The sequence below is a fragment of the Numenius arquata genome, chromosome 16 (genome assembly GCF_964106895.1).
Source record: "Numenius arquata chromosome 16, bNumArq3.hap1.1, whole genome shotgun sequence".
Taxonomy (NCBI): Eukaryota; Metazoa; Chordata; class Aves; order Charadriiformes; family Scolopacidae; genus Numenius; species Numenius arquata.
The window spans coordinates 13,871,588-13,891,736 of NC_133591.1; the positions used below are offsets into that span (position 1 = coordinate 13,871,588).

The 20,149-nt window shown below is 41.6% G+C and overlaps 1 protein-coding gene across 1 annotated transcript in view; it reads right to left on the reverse strand.

The window, feature by feature from the left end:
* Window positions 1-1,954: 1,954 nt before the first annotated feature.
* The window catches only part of MED13L (mediator complex subunit 13L), a 194,486-nt gene continuing 176,291 nt past the window's right edge, over window positions 1,955-20,149 (reverse strand). Inside the window, exons 22-31 of the mRNA XM_074159479.1 lie at window positions 19,911-20,130; window positions 16,826-17,014; window positions 14,599-14,822; window positions 14,037-14,179; window positions 12,160-12,318; window positions 10,947-11,123; window positions 8,585-8,739; window positions 5,326-5,487; window positions 3,176-3,288; window positions 1,955-2,087 (exon numbers count right to left, since the gene is read on the reverse strand). Of these exons, the coding sequence (XP_074015580.1) occupies window positions 1,955-2,087; window positions 3,176-3,288; window positions 5,326-5,487; window positions 8,585-8,739; window positions 10,947-11,123; window positions 12,160-12,318; window positions 14,037-14,179; window positions 14,599-14,822; window positions 16,826-17,014; window positions 19,911-20,130 (1,675 nt within the window). The remainder of the gene's footprint in view (window positions 2,088-3,175; window positions 3,289-5,325; window positions 5,488-8,584; window positions 8,740-10,946; window positions 11,124-12,159; window positions 12,319-14,036; window positions 14,180-14,598; window positions 14,823-16,825; window positions 17,015-19,910; window positions 20,131-20,149) is intronic.

The window sequence follows — 20,149 nt, forward strand, 5'->3', positions numbered from 1 at the left end:
TTACAAATGTCTACTTTACATTTTTTCCTCCCCAAGTTAGATTTTTTTTTTTATACAAGTTTACAATCTTCATCTTTTTATGCTCTTCAAAAGGCCTTGAGAATTTTTCTTTTCTGATTAAGAAAAAATAGTACTGCAATATTTTTAAAGTCAATTTTACACTGTACACATTAGATACAAATGGTTTGATAGCAGATTTTTTTTTTTTTTTTTTTTTTTTTTTAACCTATACATTGCAAAGAGGACACCCCGCCCGGGAGGTTTGTGCAGAGAAGGAACTCGGCCACTCGCAGGTTCCTTCTCTGACTTCACCTTCTCGTTACACAAGCGATTTTTTTTTTTTTATTTTATTTATTTATTATTTTATATAATTTGTTTTAAATGTTACATTATCTCAAGAAAAATACTTTTTAAAATCATAGAATTTCATTTTTTTTAACCAGAACATGAAAGTCTTTTGGAAGAACTTTTAAAATTGGTAGGTTTTTTCTTTTGTTTGTTTGTTTGTTTCTCTCCACAGATAGGTAAATAAGGTCTCACAGCCCGATCAAAGTGCCCGACCCCTCTGTAAGGCAGCCCCGTCTGCTGCGCAGTGCAACAACCAACACTACAACCCGGGGTTTAAACATAAACCCCTTGAAGCCTGGAATGAAGGAGTCATAAAAATACTTCAATTAGCCATTAACCTTTAAAATGGCAATCATTTTACTAAACAAAGTAACTTTTCCACCACAGTGGTATAACTTCAAGTACTAATTTAATGATATAATTTTTAAAAATTATTTCTTTGAAATAATATTCCTATAGTCAGAAAAAATACACCAGATTTGTAACTGATTTAGTGTAAACAAAAACCATATTTTTGGATATGTACATGGACGAGTCTGCCCGGAATTAAAGGGCGACTTGGGTTTCAGTAAATAGGTTTCTAGCGTCGCTAAATTTACCGGAAATATATTTCAATCATAGCTCTACAATAGATTAATTTACCACTTTCCATTTGCCCTTCCGTCGGGCTTTAAAGTATTTTTCCTCCCTACCTCTCACTGCCCCCCCTCCACCAGGTAGTGTTTTCCTTCATTGAACACTGGCCGTTTCTGGCGTGGACCCGGCCGAACGCAGGTGCCAATTCCGGAAATCCCGGTACATCCTCACCAGAACGCGCTTCCCTTCCCAGCTCGGACTCGGATTGTTATTAGCTTCGCTTTTGATTTCTAGGTCAGAAGAGCGAGAGGTACGTAGATAAATAACCCTACAGTGGAACGGAGCTGGATTTTTAAGATATTCTACTGTTCCCGGTCCTTTATAATTTAATCCCTCCCCTCCCCAAACCTAAAAATAAATAAAGTATCTCCAGACCATTCATGACTACATGGACAGGTAACAAATGCATGCATTCATCCCAATCCACTCTGACAGGAACTCCAGGTAGACAGAAAACTCCAGTATTTATACGAGACTACAACTGTGCGGTCGGTTTGTTGGTTTTTCTCCTGTGAAGTCCCAGCTGATGATGATCAAACAACAAAGTAAGTTTTGGACAACCCAAACTGGTCACTACAAGGTGTTTTTACTCGCAGGGCTGAAACTGCTCGTGGGTGTTTGTCAGAGTTCCTAATGCAAAAAGATACCGTAGTCTTCCTTAAAAAAATAAAATATTAAAAAAAATAATCACACTGACCAGGAGTTACTGGGCCACCAAACTAACACTGGCTTGAGGTTACTCTGTGTTCACTGGTCTTGGATGTTCCCAGATTTTGGACTGAAGCTGCCAGAGATGTTCATGGGTAGTTTAGGTTTGAACACTGCAGGATTCACATGTGCTTTCGGAGGAACAGAAGCACAGCACAGGACTGGTCTGAAGAGAAGCGATAATTGTGATCTTTGCAGACTGTGGCACGTTTCTCAGGTTGAGGGGAGAATAAGCCAGAAGAACAAGTGCTTTTTCTATCTATTAAAGTATATTCATGATGGCGTTGTACAACTGAGTGAGCACCACGAAGTGGACAGGAAGGCAGGAGCTGCGATCCTGAGTGGCAGGGTTACACGTGAGCCAGGACAGTGCATTGTACTGCTCCAGAACGAACCTGCGGAGGGAAACACAGAGAAATGACACCGCAATTCTTTACTCCTTTCCTTCTTGACCATTTACTTAACCTTATCTCTGGTTTCTCCTGGAGACACGATGTCAGGAGGACTGCCCGGCTGTGTCGGTGCTGCGGGTGTTGGCAAAGTAGGAAACTCACCGAAAAGTGGGGCAGGAGAAGCACGAATTTTTAATCTGTCTGAACTTGGCCCAAGCCATCTGAACGCAGGCCCTCCCCACTGCCTGGCAGAGCTGATGGAATCACAGAGGTTCCAACGCCACTGTATTCAAAGCCTTGAGTCTTGAACACCTCCAAGGACAGAGGTTCCACAGCCTCTCTGGGCAACCTCTGCCTGTATTTGGTCACACTCTGGGTGATGCTGGATTAGAATTTCTCCTGTTGTAACTTTTGTCTGTTGTATCTCAGCCTTTCCCTGTGCGTTGCATCTTCCTTTAACTGACAACAAAGACAGTATGACCGTACGATACCTCGCTCCTCTAAGAGGAGGCAAATCCAGGTGTTCTAAATTAATACATACACCACCAATTCTCTTAGATCAGATTATTGTTCATGTTTCCTCCTGATACTCTCTTCTCGGTTACATGTTTGTTCACTGGTGGTTCCACCCAGATCTTTTCTCAGTCCCCAGCAGGTGGGAAAGAGGCAAAAACATTCCTCTAATTATCTTGAACCATACCATCTACAACCCTGTGTTAACTCGGGAACAACGTCTCCTTTATATCCCAATTCCTAAGATACCGGTATCGACACAGAACTTTTATTTCCGTCTAGAAATCGATTTGATTTGTGAGTAAAAACAATTATTGGCCCAATCCAGATTCACCCATCAGCTAAACAGCACGATCTTTGGGAGGCAAACCAAGTATAGAAAACTGATAATGCCCCTCCAAGTCCTGCTCTTTGGTTGCCCGCTGCTCCGAGACACACACGTAGGGGACAGCAGAGTTACAAACTGTTGACAAAGCTAAGAAATAATTTTGCTAGGTTGAAAAGAAAAGGTCCCTCTGAAATTTCAGGCTCAGTCCCCGCAGCCTTAGGGAGGAAATGCGGAAGGTAAAAGGCATCACCTCAAGACATCCGATGTAGTTTTCGAGTCAAGGGGGTGAGGAACTCGCTGAGAATTTCTGGCAGGTAGAAGCTCATCTGTCTGCGCTACAGAGATATGGTGATGCAATGAGGCCTGCGCAAAGGAAAAAGCACAAATTAACTCCTCATGTAGCAAGTACTTCTGAAGATTCACAGGGAACAAACACCCTCTCAATTGTCTCAGGACAGCAGGGAAAGTTGGCAGTTCCTTGTTGAACCCACCACGGCCACAGGTATTTCCAAGTTCTGTAATTTCAAAAATTCCATTTTTGAATAAACTGACTTCTCTTTTTGACTGGAATCAAGGACCGTTCCAAAAAATTGCTGAATTCTGTTCTTAATGTTGGTCAGGGGAGAAGGGATGGGGGAAACACCTGGGACGTGGCAGCGGCTCTTCCGGTGTCTCAGTAACGAACCATCCTGTCTCCAAACTCCCCCGGGAGGAGACCCCTGGCCGAGTACCACATTGGGGGTGGTGTCCAGCCAGAAGGGTTTGTCCTGCTCTCCGCGGGGACACAGTCTCCGTCTGCCTCAGCTTCTGGAGCAACCGTGCTTCAGTTTATACAGGAGCAGGAGAGGGATTTCATGTCGATGATGAGCTGGTGGGCAGAGCCACCACGCAAGGCTTTTAAGTGGGCAGCCCAACACGCCGCCCAGCCTGCAGAGGCAAAACCTCTCACTTGCACTGCTCCAATTACGGCACACACATTAGAGATGAAATACTTTAGCTCCAAAATACTTAATCCAAAGCAGAGAAAGCTGACTCCGCTCGGCGTGCCTCGCACGCCGCACACATTTCCTAATTGCAGCGGAAAGGAGACGGCAGCACCTGCTCGCCCAATGGGCTACAAGTTACTGCACGAATTCAGCCCCTTGCTTTTATTAAAAATTGCCCAAACCAAAGCACTATGTTCCAAGTCAAATTAAATATTTAATTCAGCCAGATCTGAGAGAGCAATTGTGCTGGGCTGGGGGGGTGGTGGCTCCTTCTCTCTCCTACAAATCTAGTATGAGCTTACGGAAGGAATTCACCAACTTGCCTGGAGCTCTGCTGACTGTGATTTTACTGCTGGAACCGAAACATAGTCTTTGGATTACTCATTCACAAAAAAAAGGTAGTTTAAGTTTAGCACAAAACTTCCTCTCTAGCTCCAAGAGCATGGTGGTTTATTTTTCGTATTATTTTGAGATCTCCATTGCCTAGGTTGAAAGAAAAGCATGTACTTCAGGGAAATCTATCCCTGAGACGTGCAGAGTGTAAGGAACCAGGGTCAGTTCTTTGCTACACCGAGTATAAAGCTGGCCACGCTGCCTGCGAGTCAGTGCTAACAGCAGCCCTAAAACGGTTTCTTTTGCATAAGGAAAGAAGTGAGAAATACTGAACACCTGTACTCGGTAACTGCCTGATAGGCTCTGATGAGAGAATTTAGTTACATGTTGCAAAAATGCTTAGTATTTGTTAATTAAGATAGAAATGGATAAAGTAGTTGGTACTATCTTTCCCATCCTGTACGTCGTTTGCTCAGATAGCTATGTGGTGCCACTCAAGGCAGACTCGTCACCTTTCCACGCTCACTAGCTCACAGGGTTTTGATTCATTGAAATGAGAAGCCGCACGACACTTTACAGGGAGCAACGAGTCTCCAGTGGAACCACTTCTGCTGTACACGGCTCACAAGCACTTGTGAGTCCGGAATGGGAGGTACCGGGTCCACTCCAACACTACAGACTGTGCTGTGCAACTTCTACAACTAGGGCAACAGAGATGGGTATTAATGCTCCATCCGGAGGCGCTGCTCTCCTCTCTGACTTTGAATCTCTGGGTGATTAGAGAGAACAGAAGGAATGTCCCTGCTGTCTCAGGCTGACTGAACATGAAAACTGGGGCACTTCCGTAATACCCGATACAGCTTTGAGGATTCTGTATTTAGAAGCTGCCAAACTATTCCGTTTTCAGGAGGAGCTTTAGGAACAGAAAATTAAGTTTTAATAGCCAGCTATTTTATGTAAATTTAAACCTAAAATTGCATTTCTGTTTCCAGTACTGTCACAGTTGTGGTAACAGTCCAAGCCAACACAGGACATGAATAGAATCCTTCCCCTTCCCCTGTGAAAGGGTACCGAGACAGACCTTCAGGAAGAGGGGACACTGGTTTTGTGCCTGGGGACAGGATGACCAGAACCACTGCGGAAGATTCTCAGCTTTGGCAGTTGATACGAAGTATCCAAGAGCCAGAGGTTGCTGCTTCAGCTCTTCAGGGGCTTCTCTGGACAGGAGACGCTCCCCTTGGCTCTGAAAGAGGAGTTGGAAAGGCAGGTTAGTCGCTTTATGTCATTACATCCCACTCCAATAACACTACTTTCATTTACTAATTACTCAGTATTTAATCCAGTTCTGCCTTGTTCTTAATGAGCTCTCCTTTAGTCATTCACAAATCTTAGTCAAAGTTGTCTAATCCCTTTTTCCCCTGTACTTGGGGTTCTCCAGGCTGATGTTCTAGGATCACTTCAGATTCCCACACAGCAACGTAAACCTCCTAAACTGAACCCAGTACTTGTGGGATTTTATGGTACGGAGTAACTCAGAGGTACTGGGCTGTGGCCATCAATCTGAACAGCTTCTCGAGTGCATCGGAGTAGACCAGCATTGAATTTAACTTTATTAAGCCTCATAGGCTTTTCCTATACATTTCACAAGCAGCAGTTTGTGCTGCAGATCTTCCTGGCTTCAGCTTGTGGAAGGCTGTGTGACACACTCAAATATGGAAGAATAGAGAGTAGCTGTGTCTTTGTAAGTTTGGCTGACTTCGCTTCTTCAGTTAGTTCAGTGATAGCTTAGAAAATAAATGCTACACTTGCTGTTCCCTGCTCTGGACGCTCGGAGAGAAGATACTACGCTTTGTTTGTGTTTGTACTGCCCAGCGGGGGAAGCGGGGGGAAAAGGGAACAGCTGTCTTGCTTTGCAATTTATATCACTTATGCATTTCTTTATATACTCTATTTTTGTCACATTAGTTACTCATATTCTTATACATGGAGCAAAGAGTTATTTGGGGAGGAGAGTTACACAATGAGAAACGGTCTGTAAAACTAATTTCAGAGTTGCAGTCGCTGCCTGTCAGCATCTATGTTTGTGATTTCATTTCCGTGGAGTAGAACCTCGCTGAACCTTCCACACGTGAGGCTGTTGGACAGGAACACTTGGTGTGAGCATATTTACCTCAGCCTGTGTGTGTACAGACATACACATCCCCTTACCTAGCACGCACCACGTTACCAAACCTACGAGGGTCTCCTCAGGAAGCAGAAAGGGTGCCTGCCGTTCCATTCTAGAGCACATTCCTATTTTGAATGCATTTGGGGTTTTTTTTGGAAACACCCTTTATTATTTTGCTTTACTTTATTTCATTTGCTTACTTTATTTCATCAAGAGATGCCTGCGAAGTAGTTTAGTTTGTAACTTATCCCAGAAGAACTGGGATAGCAGCTCATTTAATCCATAAACATCTTGTAAGGTGGTAAGTTCCAAAGAAATGAAAAATATTCCACTGCACAGAAACCGGCTTAATCACAAAGCCTCCAGTGTTAGTCCTTCAAGCAGGTCTTTTCCAAGAGTAGTATCTTGCTCAGGAATCAGAGCAAGTTAACCACTCCATAAAGCCCGGAGAAGGCAGCAGCTGCCCTGGCTGAGGGCGCTCCCAAAGCCCAAGAGCAAACCCTGGACCCGGCGGCCGAGCAATCAGGGCTCTGCTGAACTGCAGCAATCAATTACGGGTTACATGGGCGAAGGCTTGACCTTCCCCGACCCACAAGGTAATGATCACACGCTGTTGCTTTTTTAAAACCAAAAATTACACATCAATTACTAGGCCCTTGTTAATGGTTAAACTGAATTACTGTGACAGGTTCATCTAGAAATGGCTTGTCCAGGTCTCCAGGCTCTTTGGTCATTAACCTTTCAGTGCTGTTCTTAAGCCACCTGCATGGAGTTCCATTGAGAATTAGTTTTGTAAATGCATTTCTAAAAGCGGTACAGAACAGCGGTACAGAATACAGGGTTGGTACAGAATACAGTGTTGAGTGAACTAAATGAGAGAGAGAAGTTGTGATGAGTTGTGATTTATGGCTGGAGGGTTTAGTAACAGAATTTAAAACTTGAAATTTGCCCATATACCGGTTTGAAATAACCTAGTGACAGTGATGTGCAATTATTTAGCCTTTGACAAGTGGGTTGGAGCATTAACATAAGGTAAGGTGGTTGTGTTCTGAGATCACAAAATACAGTATTAGCATTTTTGGGGGTGATGCAGAAGTAATTTCTGGCTCACGGGCTGTACTAGGCTGACCATTGAAGCATTTTGGCAAAGGTTGCAAGAAAAATACAGGCAGGACTTTTTCCTTTCGGGTGGTGAAACTACCACCATTCCGTTAGTCCTTTTCAGGGAGTTAGAATTCTTTTCTGAAGATCTTATTTACATTTAGAAACTGCAGTGCTTTGTTCCAGGGGCTGAACGAGTAAAATCATTCCCAGGCAAATCTCTCAGCTGTACCTGTACCTCCTGCCTTTCCTACCGGAGTTCGAGTTTCCCCTGAGAGTGTTTAAAGCCACCAGTGATGGCCACCGATCCCGATCCAGTTACTTACATGATTACAGATCACTAAAATCAGAACCTTTAAACGCATGGGGTTATCTGTCTTGTATAAAAGTTAGCCTGTTTCTTTAATAAAATACTGTATTATTTAGGAAAGAAGTAACATGCTACCTCGAATTACCAGAAATAACTTGCATTTTAAGTAATCACTGGTGTTGGAACCAACTTTATAAAAGCCACTTCAAACACAAATACCTTACAAACGCTATGTGCCCTGGGCTAATTTTTACTAAGAAAACAACATTTGCATAAACATCCAGCACCTGCAGAGTTTCTAGGGGTACGGGTTTATTATTAGGAGAATTATCTCCCTCTTGCCTCCCCTAGAGATGGATGTGAACAGAGCTGTCACAGCTTCCTTTCTCTCTAGAACTTGTCACTTTGTGCCAGGACATTCCTTATGATTTTCCAGGAAAAAAGGGATGAGTACAGATTAAATTTATACAGGGTCATTAGATATGGCTCTGCCACATGAAAATAAAGCTTCTCTCTCCTCCTCCTCTCTTCCTCTCAATTATCTTGGGCACTAACAATTAACTTTAGAGATGTAAATAGTCACAACAGAGACATCTTCTACAACAGTATTTAACCAGCACCTTCAATTTTAATGTTAATTTCTGCTTGCTGTTGACCTAATTATATTTGAGAATCTACAGAAAGAAAGATTTTGTTGGAGGATTTGGGTATTTTTGGGGTTTTATTTTAAGTAGCGTATGCGCTAGAGTGCTCCAGCCTTACCCTACTGTGCTGGAAGTGAGACCCCACTCCTATGCCAGATGGTGATCCAGGGGAAGGAACTGGCGAGGAATTTGGTGAAGAGTGAAGATTCCCTGTTATTAAAATTCTAATGTCATTGTCCATGTCATCTGGGAATGGGAGGTCAAACATGTCATCTGAAAAGGAAAAGAAAGAAAAATAATTTCCAATGTGCTATACTCCTTTTCGTCAAGAAATTTTTGTAATTTATTACCATTCGCTATAATTTATTATCATTCCTTTTGAGACAGATGAGAGCAGAGATAAACACTTCACTGTTTAATCCTTCTTAGTGCCTTTGACTGCAGCCTCACAGAATTGAGAGGAAGAGTTGGCAGACGTCCATTAAAATCATGCATTTTAACAATGGTCACGGAGTGAACAAAAATCCAGTCGTAGCTGCTTAATAAAAAATCCAAATTGAACTTTGGAACAGAAAAACCGACACCTTCCTGCAGCTGGTCACAGAAATCCATTAACAAAACCCTTGAAGCACATTAAATAAACCCAGGTACGTTCCTCTCAGCAGGGGCTGCTCCTCAGGCCCCCAGCGCCACACACCAGGGCTTGGGCAGGTTTGCTGAGCCCCCCCCGAGCGGCCCCCAGCTGTGGGGCCATCGCTCATAGGACCATAGTGGCCACAAGGCCTGGGACGCGCTCCCAGCCCAGGGATGGTCGGGATTATTTCAAATGCTGCACCAGGATTTCCTACCACGCAGCTTGTAATATTTTACTTTAATCTGAGACATTAAACACAGTTGCATTATCCTAAGTTGCTACTTGAATGTGGTTTATGTTAATATGTGGGAAGGGTGTAAAGCTACAGTGACAATGTGTTTGCATTCTACGAGGAGTACGTTCCATTACTCAGTCACTGGCAGCACAGGTGGTGGTACCACGAGTCATTTACATGAAGACATTATAAATATAGAGCAAAAAATTACAAGCATCACGATAGGGTTTATAGGGTTTAGGGTTTTTTTCCTTATCCAGATTTCTCAGTAGGCAAAGACGTTTAAACGGTATAATGACATTTAAAGTACATTTTAGGGCACAGAAAGGGACAGTGGGAGCTGTCTGAATTAACCAGATTAATGAGAATTGCAGCCAAATTTATACTAAAGCGCATGGAGCCCTAAGTAAGAGTCATGCATTTCTATGTATTATAATAAATAATTTCTCTTGAAAAAGAATTTACTCTGCGTGAAAATGGAAAAGGATGCGTGTGTCGTGAACTAACGTCACCTGCGGTCCTAGTGCTGAAATAGGCAGGGGGTTGTTTTCCTTCATCTTCTGAAGAGAACCACTGGGTTGCAAGAGCCATGAATTAACTGAAGTTTATTAACTTCTGTCCTACAACCTCAGTAAAGAAACCAGAACTAATGTCATGCTCTGCTTAGCCTCCAGAGCAGAAACGAGATGGCTAATAGCATAGGAAGCAGTTTAATCATTAAGTAGAACGGAGTTAAGAAAATTAAATTTAACACCATTTTGGAAAACGCCAGTTCTTGTACCTGATTCTAATTAGCATCTGAAGCACTAAAGGGCAGGTTAACGCAGGTTAAATATTTGTCAGCCCAGCGTTCCGTCAGGATTCCGGGGCCCGGGAAGGACAGGTATTCAGAGGGGTAACTTCCCTTCGGGGAGGCCACTGGAATTCCAGGAGGAACAGATCTAAGCAGAGTCTTTCATTAAAAATACTGGGCCTTTCTTCCTCTCTCTACTCTAACTTCCCTCTTCATAAAATACTTCCGTCGTAAATGTTTGTAGTTACTCTCGGCTTAAAGTATTTTACAATCATTTCTAAGGATTTATAGCAAAACAGACAGGAAAATACTTATTTTATATGAAGTATTAACCAGAGTCTTGCTCACACAAACTATTGGGTTAAATGTGCTTGAAAGAGCACGCTGCTAACGTTAAGAATTCTCAGGTTGGTCTATTTTGCCTACTTTAGAGGGAGATTAAAATTCTAAAGTACCTCCTTCCTCACCAGCTCTGCACGAGCAGCGCGTGAGCCACCCACTCCTGTAACAAACAAGTTGGCCTCATCAAGTCACAACAACAATAAAAAGCATTTTATAGTCTGTGCCCTTTCACGTATTGATTGATCCCTGTCACTTTTGGAATAAATCAGTACAGTTATCTGGAAACAGACTTCAGAAAAGCCATACTGTATTATCCTGGAACTACAAGGTACAGTGGTGTTCTCTTTACATTAAATTCGGGTGGTCTGTGGGAGAACACTGGCCGTTCGAGTCCCTTATTCATGACAGGTAGAGCTCTGCTGCTGGGCTGAGCAGGCAGCTGAGCGTCCTCAAGGATTTCACCTCACGCTACTCACCATTAGTGGGGCTGAATCCATCCTCGTTGGGGTAATTGGCCGGGGCTACCTGGATAGTAGCGGAGGTTGGGAAAACCAGGATGTGTGTACAGGAGGCATCCTGGGGGGTGTTCAGCTGGGACGACTGCAGATTCAGCGCAGTGCTCCGGCCAAACACCGATCCCATAGTGACAGCATCTTCCAGAACAGAAGAAACAGCAGAGACGTTAACTTGCATCACCTTCGAAATATACTTTCTGTGTTCAGTTCCATTTCTGAGCATCTAATCTGGGTTTGCAAGCTAATACACATGTCTGAAGGTTCTTATCTTAAAGAGAATAAATTACTAGAACAGCTTGAAATAAAGATCAGTTTGTATAGATAATGTTCATCTCTGAATTCCCATACAATGCCCCACCTTCCCTTTCATTCTGCTGCCTTTTCATCAAGGATTTACTTGTTAAACGAGCGAGTTGAATTTATTTTCAACATACACATCTGTAGAATTATGAAATATACCCCACTTCGGTTGACATGAAAAAAGCAGAACTTGCCATCTATTTTCTCATGTTAAAAAAAAAAATAAAAATCTCAGCTTTGCAAATTATTCAACTTGATGAGTAATTTTCCAGCCCATTTAATTGTGCTCCATGTCATAATCTTTTATTTCTAAGCTTAAAAAGCCGGAGTAGTTTGTAAGGATATGTCACCACCTACATTACAAAGTACGTGCTTACGTAAGACAACAAATAAGTAAAGGGAAAATTGAAATAAAATGAAATTTTGACGTAACTCCATGAACCGCTGCTCATAATAGATCTTTCTAAATCACTTAGGCGTGTGAAAAGGCAAGTAGGTTTATCCTTACTCCTGTTTACAGAGACTCCTGCTCCTTCACACTGCAGACTCTCACAGAGGCTGCACTCTTCCTCTACGACACCCCATTCCAGCTGATGAGAACTGAGACCAGTTCTTGTCACCTCCCATGGAAAAGGCCGTAAGTGTGGCAGTGGCACACAGTGCTCTTCCCCTCAGGAGACTACACTCCCAACACAGCATCTCTTCATGGCATTTTTGGGAATTTTTCTGGCTCAACCTATTTGCTACCACATTTAGCCATGTTAGTCAAGGTCTTGTTGGACTCAAAAGTCTCCCAAAATGAACATGCTTATGTGCTAAGTATGATAAAAGAAGAAAAGTTTCATTGGCGTTTAAATAGTTGGGTAAAATTTACCTGGCATCACAACAAATGACCCCTGTGGCTCCATGGCAACTAAGCAGGCACTGAGGATGGAAGGCGAGTCCGCCGACGAGATGCCGCACATGCGGCACACCTCCTTCAGCTGTTTGCTGATTGTCTGCAGGGAGCACTCCCCAAGGAGGATACTCCAGTCTGAAAGCAACAAACGTCATGATAGAACACAATGGAGTTCTGAAATAGCCAGCACTTGCTCAAAAATAGCAAAATATGACTAACGCTTGGCCTTCAACGCTGTCCCACTCCGGAACTGCCTCCCCAGGTGAACAAGGCACTGGCTCTGCCAGCTGGGGATTCAGGCAGCTCCTGCAGGGCTGTATTAGTTCTGTGGTACTTTGTTGGCTTTCCCCATAGCTAATAACTGCGTTACTCTGACAAATCACCAAAGAGGATGCGCTTCTTTAAGAATGAGCCTTCATTCTGTAAGGCAGAGGAGGTACTTATCTGATGTGAAACAGGGCAACATATAAGGATTCTATTTCTAAAGATTTTTTTAATGTTTTTTTATTTACATCCAAATCTTTTCCTGAAATGCACTGATTTTTTTTTTTTTTTTTTTTCACAAAGGACATCTGTTTTCATCTAACGTGCTGCATAATTGGAATACTTGAAACATAAGCAAAGAGATACGAATTCACACACTCAACATCAGGGAATGTCATGAATAAAATACACTAAATAAAGCAAATTTCAGTGGAGGTGCAGATATACATTCAAGAAACTACATGTAGCCATTTAAAAGGCATTCTGTGTCCAAACAGAGGAAGGGAGCTGCTGATTAAATTCTTAATCCGTTTTCCTGCCTTCGTTCCATTTAACTCCTGTGTGTGTGATGGATGCCAAATTCCCCCACCAGGGAAGGCAGCAGCTCTTCTTCCCTACGTGTACTGTGTGAGAGAAGGCATTCAATTATTGCTTTTTTTGCTCCCTAGAGTACTTATTTGTGCTTTCAGAATGAATCGTTATTTATTGTGCACCGTTTTTAAATCTTTTTCCCCTCTCATGAAATACAGAATCTCTCACAATAAGCTAATCAGAGGAACTCGGGTCTCCTTCAGATACTAATGTAAAAGGACAAACACTCATGAAAGATCTGTATCCTCCTGTCCAATTTATCTTCATGTTCCAACTCAGGAGATGGGTGAAGACTGAGAGCACCCTCTCAGAATCCCATTTTCTTCCAGTCAGTTACTAAACAAAACCTGGAGCGTGGCCACAGCCATTAGAAATGGAAGAAAAGACACTGAGTGCATGTATTTAAATTAAGGAGAGGAATCGCTGTTGAAGTGAACCAGGCAGTCCCTGCCCTTCTTGGGTTAAGGCACCTCTACCTAAACCTATCCAGAGCTCCCACAAAGCTGTTAGGAACGCTAAATCTTGGGAACTCTTTGCAGGACGTGGAGAATACCTTATTGCTGGTTAACACTAAAGATCAGGTAGTTTTATATACCACAGAAAAAAAATTTCTATTTTTTTTGTTCGGGAACTTTTTTTACAAGAATGTTTTGTTTGTTTAGTTTATGTTTAAGTTTAGAAATCAGAATTGAATCCCATTTCTATTTCTGTGACAGGCCAAATATTGTTCAGATCTTTTTCTAACGTGAGGAAACCCATGACCTCCACTCGGAGGTATCTACACAACACCTACAAGACACGAGGGAGCAGTGTCAAACCCAGTGCACAACCAAGCACGTTGTTCATGCAAACCAGTACAAACACGCAGTGCCAGGGCAGGATTATCACTCTCAATTTTCTGGTTTCGTGATGGATGCTGTAAGTCATCCTGCCTTGCACACCGAGGCCATGTCCTCATTCCAAAGCCACAGGGAGTGACAGCACTGACATTTTCATACCTTTTAACTCCCCGTGGCCAAGGCGGCCGAGCCGCCCGATGACAACTCTCCAAGGCAGCGATGTCATCTGTACAATGCCAATGCACCACTCCCACAGCTTCTGCAGACCAATCTTACGTGCAGACAACTTGCTCCTCCTCGACCTGGTGGTTAAGGAAGAAAAAAAAAAAGAGAATTGAGGACAATATTCAGATTTCTATTGCATAGGATTATTTCACTGCTTATCGTCTAGAGGAGATCTTACAGTTCTGTGGAACACCTAACTTATCTTTTACTAACAAAAAAGCAGAAAAAGCAGTGTTTGCGTTCAGAACTATTATTCCAGTGACACGCAAGAGGCGTCAATCTGCTGAGCAACGTACCCGTTGTTCCTCAAGACTTGTAGGTACCGTTTGTGAAACAAGTCTAACACAGTATGTTAGCACCAACTGAAATGTTCTCACTGTAACATTATCATCACATCAGCAGGAAATACAGTTAGAAGGGATGTGCAAGAAAGTGATGAGGCGTGAGGGATGACAACTAGAGACCTGGATCTAGTGTAAAAAGTAAAGGTTTCTACCTGTTTGGTAAATCAATGTTAACTATGCAGGTTTCCAGCAATTCGCCATGAAGGTCCGTGCAGGACGCCAGAAGCCAACGCTGATCGTGAGACAAACAGTACCCAACAAAAAGCACGTTGTATTTCTGACTGGCCTCTCCAAATGTTTCTCCCAGCTCAGTCTGTTTGTCTTTGATGGGTGCCAGTATGAAAGGAGGCGAGTACAGCTGGATTGGGCTGGGCCTCTGCAATGAAGTCAACACAATCATCAGCAGATACATCAAAAACTACTTAATGCAAGAAACACACAAACCCAGACTGGTGGCGAGTACAGAAAAATGCGAGTTTGAAACAATAAATAAATTCAAGGTGTTCATAGTCAAGAGGGATACTGGGAAAAGGGTGGTTATAGACAATTCATTGGGTTGGGACTAAGGGTTTGAACTAAGGGTTGAAAACAGTCTTTGGACAGGGTGATACAAATCTCTCAAACGGTCAGGAGTTTAAACCTGGTATTCGGTAGATCCTTTTGCTAAAATTGATGGCATCTGCTCACCTCTGTTCATTCACATACCACCTACAGAACAACGGACAGGATGATCTGATGTGAGCTACCACTCGGAAATTGCTCAGGTAGAGCTCAAATTTCATGTACAGGTTTCTATCTAGGCATTAGGTATAACGTACTTTCGTGAACATCAGGCATGATGTTAGAAATTCTTGAGGTCTTATAGCTCAGTTTAATTTCAGAAATACCTTGGTTTTTGAATCAGAACTGAACTAATCCATCAGATTGGCTGTACATGCGATACTGCTTCTCTTTAAGAAACAAACTACCCCTCAGAAAACTAACCTGTAAAAGGTTACATGAAATCAAGGCCATTCAACACCACTTAATGATAAGCAGAAACAAACCCATCTTTGCTTTGTAACTCCTCTCTGAAGAAAAACACGATGGGCCTGACCAGACACGCCCAATCATTTAGAAATGGTTGGGGTATTTTCTTAATTTTTCAGGCAAAGTTTGGAAGTCTGCAGTGCAGACTGGTAGGAAATGCATGTAAAATAGAAGAAGCAGAGATCTGATTAATTAAGTATGCTAAATGCAAGCTGCTCCTGAAAACATTTACCCCTTTTTTGGCATCTTTTGTATCTTCAGGAAATTAAGTATGAAATGCAAAGAGCATGTTAATCAGCTTAGAGGAAAAGTAAGTTATGGGGTTTTGTTAGAGACATTAAGGGAATATTGTATTTCTTCTTATGTCACTTTCTAGAAGGACACCACCCAGGCAGCAGCGCAGGAACAGTCACTAAAGGGAGGGAGATGCTTGCAAGGACCTTACAAGTTTATTGCTCTTCCCCTTACACCTAAAGAGCTTGAACTATGACTGTTTTAACTTGCTGCAAAATCCATCCCACTGCACAGATCCCTTTCTGAGGGAAGCACGAGGGAAGAACACGAAGAGGAGACGCCTGGGGTGATTCTGCTTTTAGAGATGTTCAGTGAGAGCTTATGGTTTTATGTGAGTAATGAAATGTGCTGATAGCTTGGGTTTATGATGATTTTGAAACTAGGTTTTTAAACCCTTACAAGCATGTCTTTATCCCAAGATAAGTGTTTAAGTGTTTGGTCGGTCCATTTAATCTAAATAAAACAGTCATCGCTATCTTTCAAAGAATGAAAAACATTCATGGAAAGTAGGATGGATTATTCTTCTTTTGAAATCCCTGAAATTCCAGAAATAGGGCCTCAGTATTTACAGTTTAAAAAACAGATGAAAGATAAGTTCACTGACATAGGGGGATTTCTCCATTACCTCAGGGAATTAATCAAATACCTGTAATTAGGCACAGGAACTTATTTCATATATATGCATATATATGTGTATATAAATAAAGGCTGGACATAAACACTTTCTTGGAGGAGTACCATAGACTGAAACTACAAAATGTCTCAGAATCCCAAGTAATAGCACACATTTTCTCTTCCTCCACGCTGACCTATAATCTTTTACTTTATGACTCAAAACCGGAAGCTTAGAATGTTTTGAAAGCCAGCACTCTGACAATTTTCTTACTATTTTCTATTTAACATTACCTTACCTTTTCCCTTTATATTGTCGTTGTCTTCTATACCTTGAAAAAATCCTCCTAAAAATATTTTCTCTACTCTTCTTTTTTCTGATATTTGAGAAAAGGGGGTACGGTTTATTAGCAGGGCTTTCATTTTCTTGACAGCAGTACTAACCTCAGGATTTTTGAGGGTCATCTCAATGCTGGCAGCTGGCCCAAAGCCTGTGAGCGACTTGATGTGAATCTGGGTGGGCAGCGGCCTGCGGCACTGGCAGTACACCGAGAACGCCAGGGACTTCAAGTGCTGAATGTAGAAAACCTGTTCGTCCTTCATTGTCTGCAGCATGTACTGGCAAGGCACAATCTATAGCATTCATAAAACAACAAAACGTGGTTCAAAGTCTGCAAAGAGCCGTTCATTAATAGCAAACCAGATTCACACATTCATTAGTCATTTAACAACCACGACACTTTGTATGTGGTATCCAATTATTTGCATTACGGCATCTGTAGCTTCCCTACCGCCCTTGTGCGTGAACGGCTGCAACATTCAGTGATTACATTCCTGATAGGAAACTGCTGCTGCCATTACGGTGATATATTTGGGGTTGCAAAATCAGGAAGCCAAGACTCCAACCCGCCAATATAATGGAGGAGACTTCTTAGAGGGCACCAACAACTGAACAGTGCTCTAATACATCAGTAAGAGTTGACAAACCCAGCTTTCCAGAAACTCTGAATTAATTTTGCTTTCTGCGATATAAACATCACTGAGTAAGAAACCAAATCAATTACACAAAAAGAACGGATTATTTTCCCCAGTCAAGCCTTAGTTTTCTGAAGTTGAATTTCTCATTTATACTGCAATTTGGGAAGGGCACATAATTACACGTATAACATTTACCAAAGTACACCAGGAGTAACTACTAGTGGCTTTTACAAGCAATACCCTAAAAGCTGTGGGTAGTTTTAATTTTAATTTTTTTAATCCTCAGTCCGAAGCCAAACACCCATATTCAAACACCTTTAATTTGTTTAAAACTGATCAACATCTTCATTTGCAGGTAGCCTTTACTATATAATCTCGGTGTTCTGAACCCTGTGTTCAGGCAGGTTTGGTTCCACAGTTTGTGGTTAGAATTAGGGGTTTTTTGCTGGTCACATGGGAATGGGCACGACGGTGTCATTCTTACAGAGGACTCTAGAGAGCAGAATTAAGATTCTATTATAATGATTTATGTAGTTGTTTCTCCTTTTCTATTTAGTAAACAGTGGAAGCTCAGCAATCATACGCTGCTGTTCAGCTTTATTTGTTTCAGAAATTAATGCAAAGCGACACTTAAATTCACCCGTTCAACCAGCAAGAAACAAAACCACAGTAAGATCTGCCTGTGAGATTTGTGGTTAAGACCCATCTGCACAAGAACAGGAAGGAGAAATGGCACAACATTCCTTCACAAGTAAACAAAGCCTAACAAAAATACTGTTTTCAGATCAAATCCTTTTAAAAATCAGAATTAAATTCCTGTAAACTCTTTTTTTTTTTTAATGTACTGTTGAGAAGTACAATGTCCTACACATGGCTGTGGAAACATCTTTTCTTTTCAGCAGTGAGGTCTTTGGAGCAGAAACAATACAAACTATCTCATATATAATATATATATATTATAATATATATATGTATAATAATAATATAATAGATAATAATATAATATATATATGTATAATATATATATAATCAATACAAACTATTTATGTTGCATCTAACACTGTGAGACCCAAGAAGATTCTTTTAACAGATATTCTCAGTAGTAATAAAAACTTAAGTATGACAAAACTTCTACTACTCTATGGTTCTTCCCTGAACCATCGCAACTTTGGTAGCGTGTTCTACTTACTAAATGCGACTGCCTGCTTTTGAAAGACAATTGCTTTATCCAAGGATTCCAGAAGCTGGGCTTTTCCACTCTATATATGAATTGTAATAAATCTGTAAATATTTGGGTTTGATTTATTTTGAAATAACTGTATTTGTGTATACTGTGGTACAGCTGTGAAAATACTGTGCTGGTAGCTGTATCATGTTACCCTTTACTTTGAGAAAATTGTCAATTATTTTGACTTCAACTGGTAAAATGCCACATATTTTAAGAAACAAATGGTAAATGCCCAGAAAAAAAACAGTACTTAGAGTTGGTAAGCCCATTAGTTGTTTAATACAAACTACGATACCATTTCAAAATACTATTTACATGTTCTTGCATTTCAGGCATTGCGATGCCAGTGGCTATTTTATTTTTAGTATCTTCAGGTCTGAACCAATTAAATTGCCTGCAGCCTACCACAATGTGAAGTTGTGAATCTGATTTTCGGTTCATCCCCATGCCTGAAATACTTCGGTGACAGTTTCCCCCATCGTTTCAGGGAACGACGAGGTCAAGATTAGCAAAAATGACAAATGCCTTTCTATGCCCAATTTGAGACACTATAATAACTTCCAATTCTTTTTTAAAAATAATTTAACTTAAAATACTTTTAAGCCAAGTTGAGCATACCTGAACAAGGTATACAAAAATCATGCTGCTTCTTGTGCGTGTTGCACAGGTACATGCACTGCTTCTAATGTGGGGCCTCCCAGTCTCCCCCACTTCTCTGGGCTGTGTCAGTGACAGAGGAGGCACAGCGAGGTGTGGGCCGGCTGGGCAAGCTCTGCTTCTGACTACACAAATCAATTCTTGCAGCAATTCCATAGCAAGTAACTATTATTATATGCCAAGTTACATGGTAAATTATTTTTAAGAAGCAGATAATAACAACACAATAGTTAAATTATGCATTAAATGTCTGGTTTCACATACTTCTTTTGGATTAAACGGTATAAATCAAGAGAATATAAAAAGCAAACAACTCGACAGGCAAAGTAATCAAAGCAGCAACTGGATGTATTTGGCAATGGCAACCCAAGTCACCGCTTAAATAACTGAACTCCCTCTTCAGGAAGCATCCAGCATATCCAATTGCTACAACCATGCAACAGACTTGATGTAAGGATATTGTGGCTGCCTTAATTTCACTTCCTCATCAAAACAAAAGCAAGTGTTTTTTCATATACAGACTTGTACTGGCAACAAAATAATTTGTAAATGTCAGCTGAATTTTATATATCATCTTCCATTTTGTATCGTTTAGCACCATGTATCACAACTATGCTGTGACAGAGTGACCCTCCAGTGTGAAGATGCAGAGGAAGGTAGAATTACCTGGAGAATGAAAGAATTCCTCATGTTCTCAGGCAAGTTATCCAACATCTCTGTGTAGCATCTCATCAGACTTAACAGCCAGAAGTTGGTGGAGGCAGACTCTTCATCTGCGGTGTAGGTGAAAGGATCCACCATGTAGATGACCACGGCTGGAGGGTAGGCATTGCTGTCCGCAGACTCCGGTTCTGTGGGAATCCCTATTCTCTCCCTCTCTGTAACACTGGAGACATACACGTCGT